Source organism: Callospermophilus lateralis, chromosome 15 (genome assembly GCF_048772815.1).
Source record: "Callospermophilus lateralis isolate mCalLat2 chromosome 15, mCalLat2.hap1, whole genome shotgun sequence".
Classification (NCBI taxonomy): domain Eukaryota; kingdom Metazoa; phylum Chordata; class Mammalia; order Rodentia; family Sciuridae; genus Callospermophilus; species Callospermophilus lateralis.
The window spans coordinates 57,592,214-57,605,799 of record NC_135319.1 but is presented as its reverse complement, the minus strand read 5'-3'; the positions used below and the strand labels follow the sequence as shown (position 1 = coordinate 57,605,799).

General features: G+C 41.7%; 1 protein-coding gene across 1 annotated transcript; it reads right to left on the bottom strand.

Annotated features, from left to right (window-relative positions):
* Positions 1-3,527: 3,527 nt before the first annotated feature.
* Ifit3 (interferon induced protein with tetratricopeptide repeats 3) lies at positions 3,528-9,800 on the bottom strand. Its single transcript, XM_076834403.1, has 2 exons — positions 9,601-9,800; positions 3,528-5,565 (listed from the first exon to the last, which is right to left on the bottom strand). The coding sequence occupies exons 1-2, from the start codon at positions 9,603-9,605 to the stop codon at positions 4,107-4,109; spliced, it is 1,464 nt and encodes a 487-aa protein (XP_076690518.1). The 5' UTR covers positions 9,606-9,800; the 3' UTR covers positions 3,528-4,106.
* Between the last annotated feature and the right edge of the window lie 3,786 nt (positions 9,801-13,586).

The following is a 13,586-nucleotide window of genomic DNA, read 5'->3' as shown; positions in this document are numbered from 1 at the left end:
TCATTGTGTAAATCAGCAGGATGAAAAGTGCAGGGACTTGTATTGAATTGGGCTCAATTGTTTTGCCAAGCACCAAAATGATATTCTGCAAAAGAGTTTATTCATAGTAGTAGAAACACACTGAAGTCAACTCTTAGGGAACATGGCTTTCTTCTCTTGGATGCTTTGGAATTTGTACTTAAAAAGAAACCAACAAAAAAACATTGATTGAAGTTATAAATGAAAAAATGGTATTTGTATTAGAAGCACAGCCACCCTTGACTTCATGGCTGCTGATCATGAATCTAGGACCAGTGCATGTCTGACATTCAAGGTGTGTGACCTCGAAAAGCTGTTTGATCTCTGTGTCTCTTAGTTACCTCATGGGTTAATATGAGGGCCTGGGCCCCCTCCCAGGCCAATTTAATGGAAATCTCTAGAGTAGGGTCTGAGACATTGATTTTTTGAATTATTTTTAGTTGTAGATGGACACAATCCCTTTATTTTGTTGATTTAGTTTTTTTATGTGGTGCTGGGGATTGAAACCAGTGCCTCACACATGCTAGGCGAGTACTCTACCAATGAGCCACAACCCCAGCCTGACATTTATATTTTTAAAATGCTTTTTAGATGATTTTGATGTGCAGTGAGTATTAAAAACGATTTTCTATTAGTGGTTCTCAAACTTTTGTATGCATCACTTGTAGGAATTGTTAAAACATAGGTTCCAACGTCCATTCTCAGGGTTTCTGATTCAGGAGGTCTGGAATTCGTACCACTGCCATATTACTCAGTGAAACTGATGCTGCTGGTCCAAGAGAGACACTTTCAAAGTCCCTGGCATAGATGACCTCTAACGTCTCTTTTAAGTATGAAATTCTAAGAATCTATGGTTTAGCCACTTATACCTAGTAAATGCCCAATTCTTTGACATCCTGTTTGTGGTAGATGGCAAGGAAATGGCCACAACTTCTCTCTTTCCCATGCACATACTCTCTTACCTTTTGATTTTACCTCCCTTTCCATCAAAAGGTGAAGTCTATTTTTCCATTCTCTTCCATCTAGCCTGGCCTCCACACTTGCACTAGTCAACAGAATGTGGCAGAAATGATGTGGGAGTTCTGAGCCCCGGTTACAAGAGACCTTGTTGATTTATTCTTTCTCTTTCTCCTGCTGACCAGGTTGCTATATGAAGAACCTTTAGCTTGCATTCTTGAGAAAGAGAAGCCACATGAAGAAAAAGACCCAGCCAAAAGCCAGCACTGACTACTAGACAGATGAGTGGCATCCTATTATATCATCCAGACCAAGTCAAGTCACAGGCTGATTGCAAACACATAACTCCAGACAAAACCGGCAGAAGAACCCTCCAATTGAGCCCAGCCCACTTTTTTAACTCAAGAAATCTAAGCAAATAAAATGGTTATTGTTGTAAGCCACAAATTCTGGAATGTTTTGCTATACCATGATAGTTAAGTGATAGAATGTGCTTTCATTTCCTTATGCCTGTGTGTGAAGAGGGAACAAAAGTGATTTCTCCACGTCTCCTAACATATTGGAACAGAAAAAGATATATAAGTAAAAAGAAAAAGAATATAGGTAAAAATGCCTTAAGCTCCATATACTCAAATGTACATACAATCTATTACTTTCTAAAATTATGGTTATTTTCAAGTAGTTTCCAATATTTGTTACTGAGAACATTTTTGCAACTAGTAACCACTGTTTTTGAGATCCACAGTGGTTCACACACAGTCTCAGATATCTAGGTGGACTTTATATTTCCACTCTGCTCATCTTATAAGATCTTAAGAGTGATGATCTGTGTGGTCCTGGATGTTATGTCACAGTGCACATAGCATTTTATCAGAATTGTGTAAGTGATGACAGGCAGAGAGTACTTGACATGGGAATGATGGTACACTGGCTAAATTTATTCATTACGCTATTGTTCCCTTACATTAGCGTCTTTTTGAAATTAAAAGTATTTTAGTTGACAAGTAAAAATTATATTTATTAAGCTGGGTATAGTGATGCATGCCTATAATCCTAGCAGCTGGGGAGGCTGAGACAGGAGAATTGTGAATTCAAAGCCAGCCTCAGCAATTTAGTGAGGCCCCTAAGCAACTTAGCAAGACCCTCTTTCTAAATAAAATATAGAAAGGACTGGGGATGTGGCTTAGTAGTTAAGTACCCATGGGTTCAATCCCTGGTATAAAAAAATGTAAAAATTGTATTTATTTATTGCATGCAACATTATGTTTTGGTGTATGTCTATACTGTGGAATGACTGTCAAGTTATATAACATATGTGTTACTTGGGTATTTATCATTTCTCTGTGTGTGTGTGTGTGTGGTGAAAACTTTAAAATCTACTCTCTTGGCAATTTTCAAGTGTGCAATATATTTCTATTTACTATATTCACCGTTGTGTAGTTAATTATCTTCTTATCATGGTATTTAGCAAAACTCAAAATTCCAGACAGGTCTGGATCTTGGGGTTTGGTAATGGTCCCACGTACATATATTTTGTCTTTGAATAGCAGAGAGTTGCTTTGTTTGGTAGGGGCTCTAAATTATAAATTTAGAGAGACAAATTCATTTATGGCCATAGTCTTTCCATCACTCACAAAACTACACACAAATTTATAGGTGTCAAACCAATGAAAGAATCATTTCAGAATTTATTTCAGATATCATATGCATATTAATTCCCAGTCTAAGGGAAAAGGAATTTGGAAGAAATGCATTCACATGTTGATTTTATTTGTATATTTTTATTTTCTTCTTTAAATCCTGAGACTAACAATTATATTCATGAGTCAATAAAAAAATGGACTACAGCTAGAAGTGGTGATGCGTGCCTGTAAACCCACCAGCTTAGGAGGCTAAGGTAGGAGGATCTAAGTTTGAGGCCAGCCTCAGCAACTTAATGAGGACCTAAGCTACTTAGTGAGACCCTGTCTCAAAATAGAAAAATAACAAGAGTTAACAAGGGCTGGGAATGTAGCTCAGTGGTTAAGCACCCCCTGGGTTCAATCCCTGGCAAGAAAACAAAACAAAAAGGACTGCAGAGGAAAAATTTAAAAGCCAAAGAGACTATTTCCCATGAGTTTGAGACCCTGTTGTCCTGACCTGACTTTTACCTGAACAAAGTGAAATTCACTGTGTCAGATGCTGGCAGTTTTAAAGGGGCCATTGCACGCCTGGATGGGCCTTTGTTCTTGGGCTAGTCTAGTACTGGTGCCTCTCATACACTGTCAGGATAGCATTTGCCCAGGTATTCCTGAGTGCACAGCATATGTGGTACCTTGGTCAACAGCAGAAGCTGGGCACTGGGCTCCACTACGCCTCTTGAGCTGGAATGAGAGTTATAGCTCCAATAGGCTAAGGTTGGGCTGATCACAGGGGAGAGGGTGAGTTCTAAGGGACGGGTTAAAATATTAAGAGAGCATGGTATGATTTAGCAATTACCCATCATCCCTAGATGAAACTTTGAAGATTATTAGTATCACCTTCTTAGAGTCACACAAATCACATGATGACTATTCTGAGTTGAAATTTTTAGATTTATTGTGGCACTACTGTCAAGAATATATACTTAGCATAGTGTCACTATCAAGAATACACAAAAATACACGGCTAAAGCTAAGAATAAGATGTAAGGATTATTTTAGGGTTAGTCAAAAACTCATCTTCTGGGCCCAGAAGGATGAGTGGGAAATGGGGAATGGAGTGAAGGAAGAAGACTGCAGATTTTGTTGGTAGGCAGTTACCACATGTTACCATTTGGCAAGAAGGACAGGAATGGGGATTACATGACAAACTGAGTCACAAACTGAGAACAAGTCAGGATTGCATAAGCTGAAGCACTGCTTCCATCAGTGATTAGCTAAAAGACGGGCTGACCTGATAACTGTGTGGCGGGAATGTCAGGAGAGACAGACAGGAGAAAACAACTCTTCAAAATGTACTTGAAAGCAATAAGCAAGATGTCCCAGCTCAGCTGCCCCAGGTGCCTCCATGCCCCCCCGCCCCGGCCCCACCCCACCTCCCCAGACTTCTGCCTCCTTCCAGACATCTTCCAGAGCTTCTGATGCTGCTTCTCTTCCTCCTCTCTCCTCAGTTCAGGAGTCTGGATGCTCTCTGGAAGTGGAGCTGCCTGTATCCTGGCACATTTCTTCACTGTCACCTTCAAGCCCATATGCTGACAGGAACACTTGGCCAATACCTGATGGAGCATCTCTTAGAAGGTGTCCCAGTTTCTTCTCATAGCATTCCACTGCCTGCTGCAGATTTCCCTCCCGTTTGTGATTTAACCCTCGGAGATACCAAGGATTTGGCGGACTTGGTTGAAGTGGACTCTCGGTTGTGCTCTGTGAAGGATGTTTCATCTCTTCCTTCTCAGTTGATGTTTTGCTTAGGTGAAAACTCTCTAAGCCATTTTGGACAGCGGAAGTGTCTTCAGACTTACTCTGATACTTCTGAAGGCTGCAAGAGTGTGGTTGAAGTGGTTGCCTCTCGGCCTCAGGGATCTCTTTACCGAACACCTTCTGATAACATTCTTCTGCTTCCAGGAACTTGGTGAATTCAGAGGGAGCACCCAGAGAACCCAACCCATTCTCAAAAACTTTATCTATATGGCCTTTAGCCAATTTCCTTAGTTCTTCAATCTTCTCTCTATATTCACTGGCTTTCGGTTCTTCTATATTCTGCATCTGTATGGCCATTTCCTTGTAGCAGCACATAATATGGTAATAGAGATAGCTATTGTTTGGAGTGGATTCCAATGCCCTTAGAAACAGATCAATAGCTTTGTCTAGGTTACCTTTTTTCTCGTAATAATAGGCTGCCTTTTGAAGGACATCTGTTTGGTAAGGGGCCTTCTCCAAAGCCTCCTCAACCAATTTATCTGCTTCGTCTTTTTCATTCATCTTCTGCAGGCTCAGGGCTAACAGAACTTTGAGATACTGGTTGTTGATATTCAGGTCAATGGCCTGCTTCAGAGCATTGACAGAGAAGTTCTTCTTTGGTTTCTTATCCAGATGGTACATTGCAATTGCCAGTCCAGTGGAGGATTCGGGGTTGTTGGGTTTCTCTTCCAGAGCCTTCTGGAAACACATCTTTGCTCTTTCATTTCTTCCACACTGTAGTCGCGTCCATCCTTCCTCACAGTCAAGCTCAGGACACTCAATGCTGTAAGGATTTGAAAACTTTGCGCAGATGTCTTTCACTTTGTTCACATAGGTCCAAGCGTCTTCGGGTTGGTCCATGTGATAGTAGACCCAGGCATAGTTTCCCCAGGTGACCAGACTTCTGATTTCTGTTTGCTCATCATGCTTTTCGTGGATCGACTCTTCAGCTTTCTGCAGGTATTCCAGAGCTGCCTTGTTTTGACCATCCAGGTGTTTAATGTAGGCCAACAAATTGTACATTGTAGCTTTGGACTCAGCATTTAGAAATTCAATCTGGTTACACACCCTGTCTTGTAGATAACATGAGGCACTTTCTTCCTTGAATAAGTTCCAGGTGAAATGGCATTTCAGCTGTGGAAGAATTTTCTCCAAGGAATTCTTGGGAATCTCACTGTGAAGAAAATGTACATGATCACTATGATGTGTACCTGCCAAACATTATGATAGTTAATTTTATATGTAAACCTCACTGGGCCACAAGATGCTTAGATATCTGGTTGAAAATTTACAACCTCCCTCAGGATGTTAATTTGGACCACACTGTGAGCTACAAAGCTCTAGGAAGACCTCACTCTGAGCCTGTCATTTCCAACTGCCTGTTTCCCATCCTTGAAATGCCCTTTCAAGAAGCAAGCTTTGCCTTAAGCCAACATCCTTCCCATCCTCCTACCTCCCAACCATTTGGGGATTTGTCTGCTCACATTTGCATACATACAATGCAGGGAGCATCATAGGCATTTAAGGAAGAGGAAACCTGGAGGTGCCTGCAGTTGTCCAATGGGTAACTAAAAGCAGAGGAAAAACTTGGCATCTCTGCTTTAATTTTGCTACTTTAAACTTTGGATCCAATTCCTTCTTAACTCTAAGACACATTAATCATTTAAGGAGTGTCTGTCACCGGGCACGGTGAGGCACGCCTGTAATCCAGCAGCTTCGGAGGCTGAGACAGGAAGATCATGAGTTCAAAGCCAGCCTCACCAACTTAGTGAGACCCTGTCTCTAAATAAAATATTAAAAAAGGCTGAGGATGTGGCTCAGTGGTTAAGTTCCTCTGGGTTCAATTCCCAGCACGCACACACACACACAGACACACACACACAAAATGTCTGTCAAAAAACTGGTAGTAGAAGGTTGACTAGTCATAAATTTACCTCATCTCTCTTGTCCCCCTTCAAGATCGAAGACACCAAGGTATGAGTAACTAAAATATTTTCGAGATTCCAGGAGCAACATGTATTGCAGGCAAAACATCTCATGATAGGACTTCTCCCCTAAATGGGAGCCATTACAGACCAAGAATGTCACCTTAAGCAGGAATCATCATCACTTGTCAGGGAACAAATACCCCCTCAAGCAATGACAACTTTCCCTGCAGAACCAGACCCAAAATAATGATCATGCAGACCCCAGTTTAACCAAGACCGCTTGACGGTGCATACTTCAAGACCCACTTTTGTTCCTTCCCCTATACAAACCTGAAACTCTTGTCAATATCCCCAAGATCCACCTTGGGACACTAGTCTCCCCAGCTTCACTAAGTAGTCACACTGAATAAATAAATTCCTTTTTTACTTCATCAACACTCATGTCTCTGGAAGTAGCTGGTGGTAGAACCTGGTCTATTGGGATGGCCCCAGAGTCAAGTCTCTGGCCTAGGTGGTGGGAACGTAAGTTGTCTGTAATAATAAGGGTTCCTCCATCTGGCGGATACTCATAGCTGACAGGTGCCAGGCATTTTCCCAACTGATTTTTCCCTTTTGGCAATTCTTTTTTAAAATTTATTGATACTACTTGATCTTGAACCCAGGGAGTACTCCACTTGTAAACTATACCCCAAGCCCTTTCTATTTTACTTTATTTTTTAAAAATTTTATGTCTTAAAATTTTGAGACAGGGTATTGCTGAATGGATGAGGCCTTGAACTGGCAATACCTCTGCCTCAGCCTCCTGAGTACCTGGGATATAGGCATGCACCCTCTTTGGCAATTTTTAGCACTGCTACAGAAAGGCAGCCCAATCTGCCTCTGTCCCTACAGAGAACCTTGATGTGGACTTTAGGTCAACATAGTCCAGAGCATTACCTTCAGACCTCAAGTCAATGGCTATAGACACGACAAAGCACAGTACTTTGCAAAGCCTCTTGTGTAGGCTGGTTATCAAGATGCTGAGCAGGCCCTGGCCTTCTGGTTGACCCTACTCATGCAGACATTGTAAAGGTAAAATTTCTAAGCTGATTCTAAGCAGCAGAGCCAGAGTTAAAGTGTAAAGGACTGGACATTGTGAAGTCTCTAACTGCAAGGCTTGGGTTAAAAAGTAAAAGATTATTGTTACAATTCCTCTGCTACCACGGAAACCTGTAATCCCTGTAGCTGTTAGGACAATACCCGAGCTGCCCAGTAAACATTCTCACTGGCTCCTCTGGTTGTCTAATAACCTGGAACTCTGTAAAATGGCACGTAGACATTACAAGTCCCAAAACCAATCAGTTTGAATGTGCACCCCACTTAGAAGTAACCAATCACCCCTGTCCAATCTGTTCCTGCCAACAAATGTGCTAACCAGGTCTCAGAGTTGTTGTTCAATTTTCCCGCGCCTCATGATGATTTGTTCTGATGTATGCAAAGCCCCCCGCCCTCTCCAAAAAAGTGTACTTAAGCTCTGCCTGACCTCTGCTCGGGGCTCTGGGCTGCTCTATCTTCCTGAGTGAGCCTGGAGCCTCAGCATGCTGAATCAATAAAACCCCTTCTGCCAATTGCATGGAGCCGGTCTCTTGTGGTCTCTCCCTCCGACATTTTGCTGGACCCTTACAACATAACTAATATCACTCTTGACTAAGAGCACAAAATATAGAAAGGGGTAACTTGAGCTACTTGGCACACATTCCATGCCCAGATATGACCATGAAGAGCATTCTTCTTTCCTTCCTCCTTGTCTGGTTCCTCCAGTAATCAATAGGATCTAAATAATCAATAGGATCCTCCCTCCCCAAGCGATCAACTCTCAATCCTACCAACATAGTGTTAGACCAGGATGCAAGAAAAGACCACTGACTCCAATTAAAATCAAATTAAAGCAAGCTTATTATTTCGACGTGCCGGGCTGCCTCCCCCTCCCCAAACCGCGGGAACAAAACAGCAGCCGCAGCTTTCCTGCAGCCCAGCTTTATAGCCCAGAAAGTTACACAAAGGGGGTTACAGATAACAGAACTCTGACGAGCATAACACTGATGGTAGTTTACAGTTTTTGCTGGCCCCAACATCAGAATTTATGAGGGTCATTAGAGCCTCAGAGAAGGTCGTTATCTGGCCAGGGAAGGCCAAGATTTGTGAGGCATCACTAAAGTTTCAGAGAGGGCTGCTATCTGGTTAGAGAGCCAGGTATGGGTGAGTTCAAGGCACGGGCAGGCATTCCAAGCAGGTTCAGAATTTGCAATAATTTATAGTAAAGCCAAAATTATCTTTTCATGGCTTTTTGGCGAGATGGCTCCCAATTTTAAGAAAAGATAAGGTTGGGTCTATCAATAGCTGTTAGGTAGGAAAAGCGGTTTTCTTTCTCTTTTAGTTCTCCCTGAGCCTCTACCAATGACACAGCTCTAGCAGGTCTACATGCATTTTTAAACAAGTTTACTGAGATTGCACTTATATTCCATAAAATGTACCTATTTCAAAGGTATGATTTGATGGGCTTTGACAAAATGTTTATACCTTTGTAAACCATGTAGACTCCCAATAGACTATTTCTATCATTCCCCAGAGACCCTTTGTGTGCCTTCCTACTCCATCACCAGGCAGCCATTAGTCTGCTTTCCATCCCTGGAGATCAGACCAGCATGAAACCAGAGATTAAGTCATTATTGGTTTTGAGGTGAAATTACTTTCTGCTACTCACCAGCATTTACCACAGCAATCAAAACCTCTAAGCTATGGGCTTTGTTTTCACATAAGAAATGAAAAAAAAACAAAAAACAATTCCCCATTTGTAAGAACTGTTTCTTCCATGTCCCACCTTGAACGGATCAATTTCAGGTCTACAGGAGTGGGGTTTGCAATACTGATTCCGTCTTTCACAATACCTGTTGAAAATAAATGCTTCCTTTGAAAATCACAAGAAAAAAGGCTCTGCCTTAGTCATTTCAAACAACACAATGACAGGAAAGCCCATAAAGAGTAATACCCTTCCGTCTAGCAAAATTTCTGTCTCATTCGAGCTACCAGCTCCACCTGGTGAGCAGGTCTAGAAACTTAGAGAACCTTCGTATTTACACCAGAAAAAAAAAAAAAAAAATCACAGAAAACAAACAAAAAACTGATAAAGGTCCAAACTGGTGAAGGCATGTTGAACCTATGAACAACAAGTTCCCTGCACAGTGAGAAGCTCAGCTTACAATTTGCATTCAAGAGCAAGAGTGATTCTTTATTTCACTGACCTCATGACTGCAATCTGTTTCTTCACAGTTCTGACAAGCTGGAACCTGGTTGATTTGCTCTTCTGAAATCTTCCTGGTCTGCCTTGGAGCTATAAAACTGGGAGGTGAGGCTTGGGGAGTGCTCCAGCTGGGGCATCTCCCTGTTGCAGAGTAAATAGCTGTTATGAAACAGGAAGAGAGAACTGGAAAGTGAAACTGACCTAAAATAGTCAAGAGAAAGAAAAAGAAACTTAACACTAAGCACTGCTTTAACTCAGCTGGAGCACACTGTTCAAAGCCTTGAAATTGAAACCGCAGTGTGCGAGAATAGGAAAGCAGTTTCAGGAGTCTGACCATCAATGTGGGAACAGCCCAGGAAAGTGCATGTTTAATAAAGTTTCTGAGGGATTCTGATGTAGGGGTTTCTGGGACCATATAATATGAAGGAAAATTCCAAACTATATTTTAAAAAAAATATGTATTAGTTTCATCCAGGAAATTTTCTCACGGGAGATAATTTGCTTGCAGATATCTGGGTTTAATTCTCTGGGTTCATGTTGTTAGTTCTGGAATTTTCCAGGAGTCAAATCACTGAGCCTGATTTTCCATTTTACCTCCTACAAGTATAGGAGGCCGAGCACTAGAGGGATCTCTGAGTAGTTTAGCTTACCCAGTTCTAAAATCTGTTATTGTTTAATCAATAGATAAATGATACATTTATATATTTATGCTTTGAGCTCTGAAGAAGTGACATTGCCCTAAGAGATTCTTTCTAAAAATTTAAGGACATTTCCCAGGCATGATGTAAATATCCACCAAAAAACCCAGGAAGTAGGTTTTTTACAGGTTTGAAGGAATTGTGGGTTAGGTAGAAGTAAGACTTCTTCTGTCCGGAAGCTACACAAACACAGGCGCTTGGTTAGCAAAAGTAGCCTGATAAAGGGGTGGGGCAAGGCAAAAGGACAGTCAATGTAGGTAATGAACAATTGGGTCAGAAAATGGGGGCTGATTCAGGAAGAAATAAAAAGCTCATACCTCCAGCCTCCAAAGCATTTCCCCTCCTCCAGCCCTTCAATCTATTGCCAAGGCTACCTGCCTATAGGGGATTTTTTCCCTCCCAGCCTGTAATTCTAAGAGTTGTTAATGAATATATCCTGGCCACTCTCTTCCTGACTGTGCCCCTGGGCTGCAGTTCCTGTCCTTGGATCACTCCACCTTTTTGGCACCCCTTTTGGTCACTAGTCACTACTCAGGATCCAGGAATGGAAGGAGGAGGCAGGAGAACAAAGGAAATCTGAAATAAAAGGGGCAGGGTACCCCCCACCCCTGTCCCTTCCTCAGACAACTATAGGGCCACTTGTCTGCGGAGAAGTCTATTTCTGTTCTGTCCTTTAAATAAAATTTGTTTTCTGTGTTTGCCTTGGTGTTTCTTAGGTGTTCAATCTTCAACATCAGGGAAACAGGACTCAGACTGATTCTCATCACCAGTATCAATAACAGTCTCACATTTCAAAGTTAGAGATTGTTGTTGTGTCCCATGAATGTAACCTGAACTTGGACCTGTCTGTGGTACCCCGCTGGTTATTGATGATGAGTCCTGTTTCCCCACATGTTGAAGTTTGAAAATTAGAGAAGCACGCCGAGGCAAGCATCTAAAGCAAGGTTTATTTAAAAAGGGGTAACAGACTTCTCCCTTCCCGGGAAGGAGAAGGGGGCCATAGCTGGTATCCTGGTATCCCAAGAAGTGAGGTGTTCTGCCCTTTTTATAGGTCTTAGGCTTCCTTTGTTCTCCTGCCTTCTCCCCCTGATCTTTCTTCTTCCTGCATCCGTGACTAGGCCCAGGAATGCTTGGTGAGATGGCCCAAAGGTGGGAAATGGGTGGGCTGAAGGTGGAAGGGCAGGATGGGGTAGCCAAGGACACATTAACAACCTTATACCTCACTGTAGGGAGGGACAATCCCTGGGACAGGTTACCTTGGCAACAGGTTGGAGCAGGGGCAAGTTATCTTGATAAGGGTGGAGGAAGGGCTCTGAAGGAATGAACATTTCAGTCCCTCAGAGTACAGTCTCCAACCTGTTGGACTCACTCAAAATTGGTCTCCTTGATCTGACCTAACTCAATGACTGCCTGTCTAATTCTGGTTTCATAATCCTGAGTGGTTGCTTTACCTAACAAATTATTTTCCTGTTAATACTAAAATGACACATCTTTATAAAAGGTTTGAATACTATCTTTTGACCCAGGTAAGATGAGCCTTTGCTTTTGGCCTGTGTTTTAGAAGGGCTTCATTTATCATATACACAATAAATATATGTCTTTAAAAGGACTTGGATCTATGATACTCCAAACTCAGTGCTTAATCCTGCAACAGTGGGACTGGCAATCCTAAACATCCAGTCCGAGAGGAACTTGTCTCTCTTTTGACTTCTTCCCTCAAATCAAAAGGAAATTGTATTTTGAACCCTTGTGCATTGTGAGAGTGCTGATTTTAGAGACAGATTCTACTTTGTTGTGCAAAAAGGATCTAAGCAACAGAAGTGATTAGATCAGAGAAAAAAAGCAAATTAACTAATCTTATCAAAGTCTTCCTTTTACCAGAGGACAGTAGATTTTTAACATAATGAAAAGTTACCATCTGGTACAGTAACACCAACCATTCATTTTCTCACTTCTCTTTTTGTTACTGAAAACTTGGTCTTTGTCCCTGATGCCAATCCAATAATGAGGAGGCAGTTCTGAAAAAAAAGAAAAAAGAAGTTTTATTACTTTGCTAGCAAAAGAGAAACACAGGGAACTCCTGTTCTAGAGGCTGTGAGTCTCATTGTCAGGGGAAATAGAGGGCTTTTGAAAAGGTGATTCCAAAGCTACATTCCATCTGTGCCCTGACATGGATCATAATTCACTTGTAGCCTTGAGAGACAGCCATTTCTTAGAACTTCTGGGGCCAGTCCTGAAGCCTGGATTCCTTCACTCCTTGCAGTGTGTGACCTCATGTACAGGTTCAGTGGCCTAGGATGGGAAGGTTAATCCTGTTTCCCAACCATAGTTATCTAGGGGGAGAGGAAGAAGAGAAAGGAAAAAACAAAATGAAACAAACCAACAAATAAACATGTCAATTTTAAAATAAGCCACAGAGCAGTAAGGGTTATGCTCAAAGCATGAAGTGAGCCCTTCTTACACATTTACTCTATTATCCTGGAATAATATCCAGGAATTGAAGCCAGATTTAAAATTAGATAGTCAGTGTAGTTAGGTAAATCGGGTCTAATATCACATCGAGTGAAATCTAAAATGGAGGCCATGCTGATAATGATTCTGGGAAGTGCAGGACAACTCATGGAATATTAATGAAGTCCGGGAAAGGCCCTAGGCCAAAGTCCACCCCAAAGAAATGTTAATGGAACCCAGGAAATAGCCCCCAATAGATTTGGAGATAGCCCATCCCAAGGAAGTGATAATGAAGTCCTTCCTGCCCAGATTACTTGTTTGGCCCACCTGTGTCCCAACCCTTCCCCCTTACATTCCATCACCAAAACTATAAAAAGGGGAGACAACCGCACTTCCACGGATTCCACCTCTTGGGTCCCCTTCTTCCTCTGGGAGAAGTCTTTTCTGCTGTCCTTTAATAAACTTCTAATTTTCCACTCTGACCTTACCTCGGCGTGCTTCTTTGGTGTTATTCTTCAACATTGGGGAAGCAAGGACCCGTCACTGGTCAACAGCGGTAACAGAATTATCCTGACTGAAGAAATGTTCATGAATTAACACTGTATTTATGACAGTGCATATGACTAAATAATATTCTTTGGAGTTAAGAAATTTCATATTATTTTTTTCTCTATTGGTAGAAAACAAAGACTGTAATAAAATTTATTCTGACATAATAAGAAAATCTCTTCTCAAAAGAAGCCATAAAAAGGGAAGTGCACCCTTCATTCAAATTGCAACAAAAATATTCAAAATCACATGCATCAGTAAGAACTCTGCCTTCTTCACACACTGACAC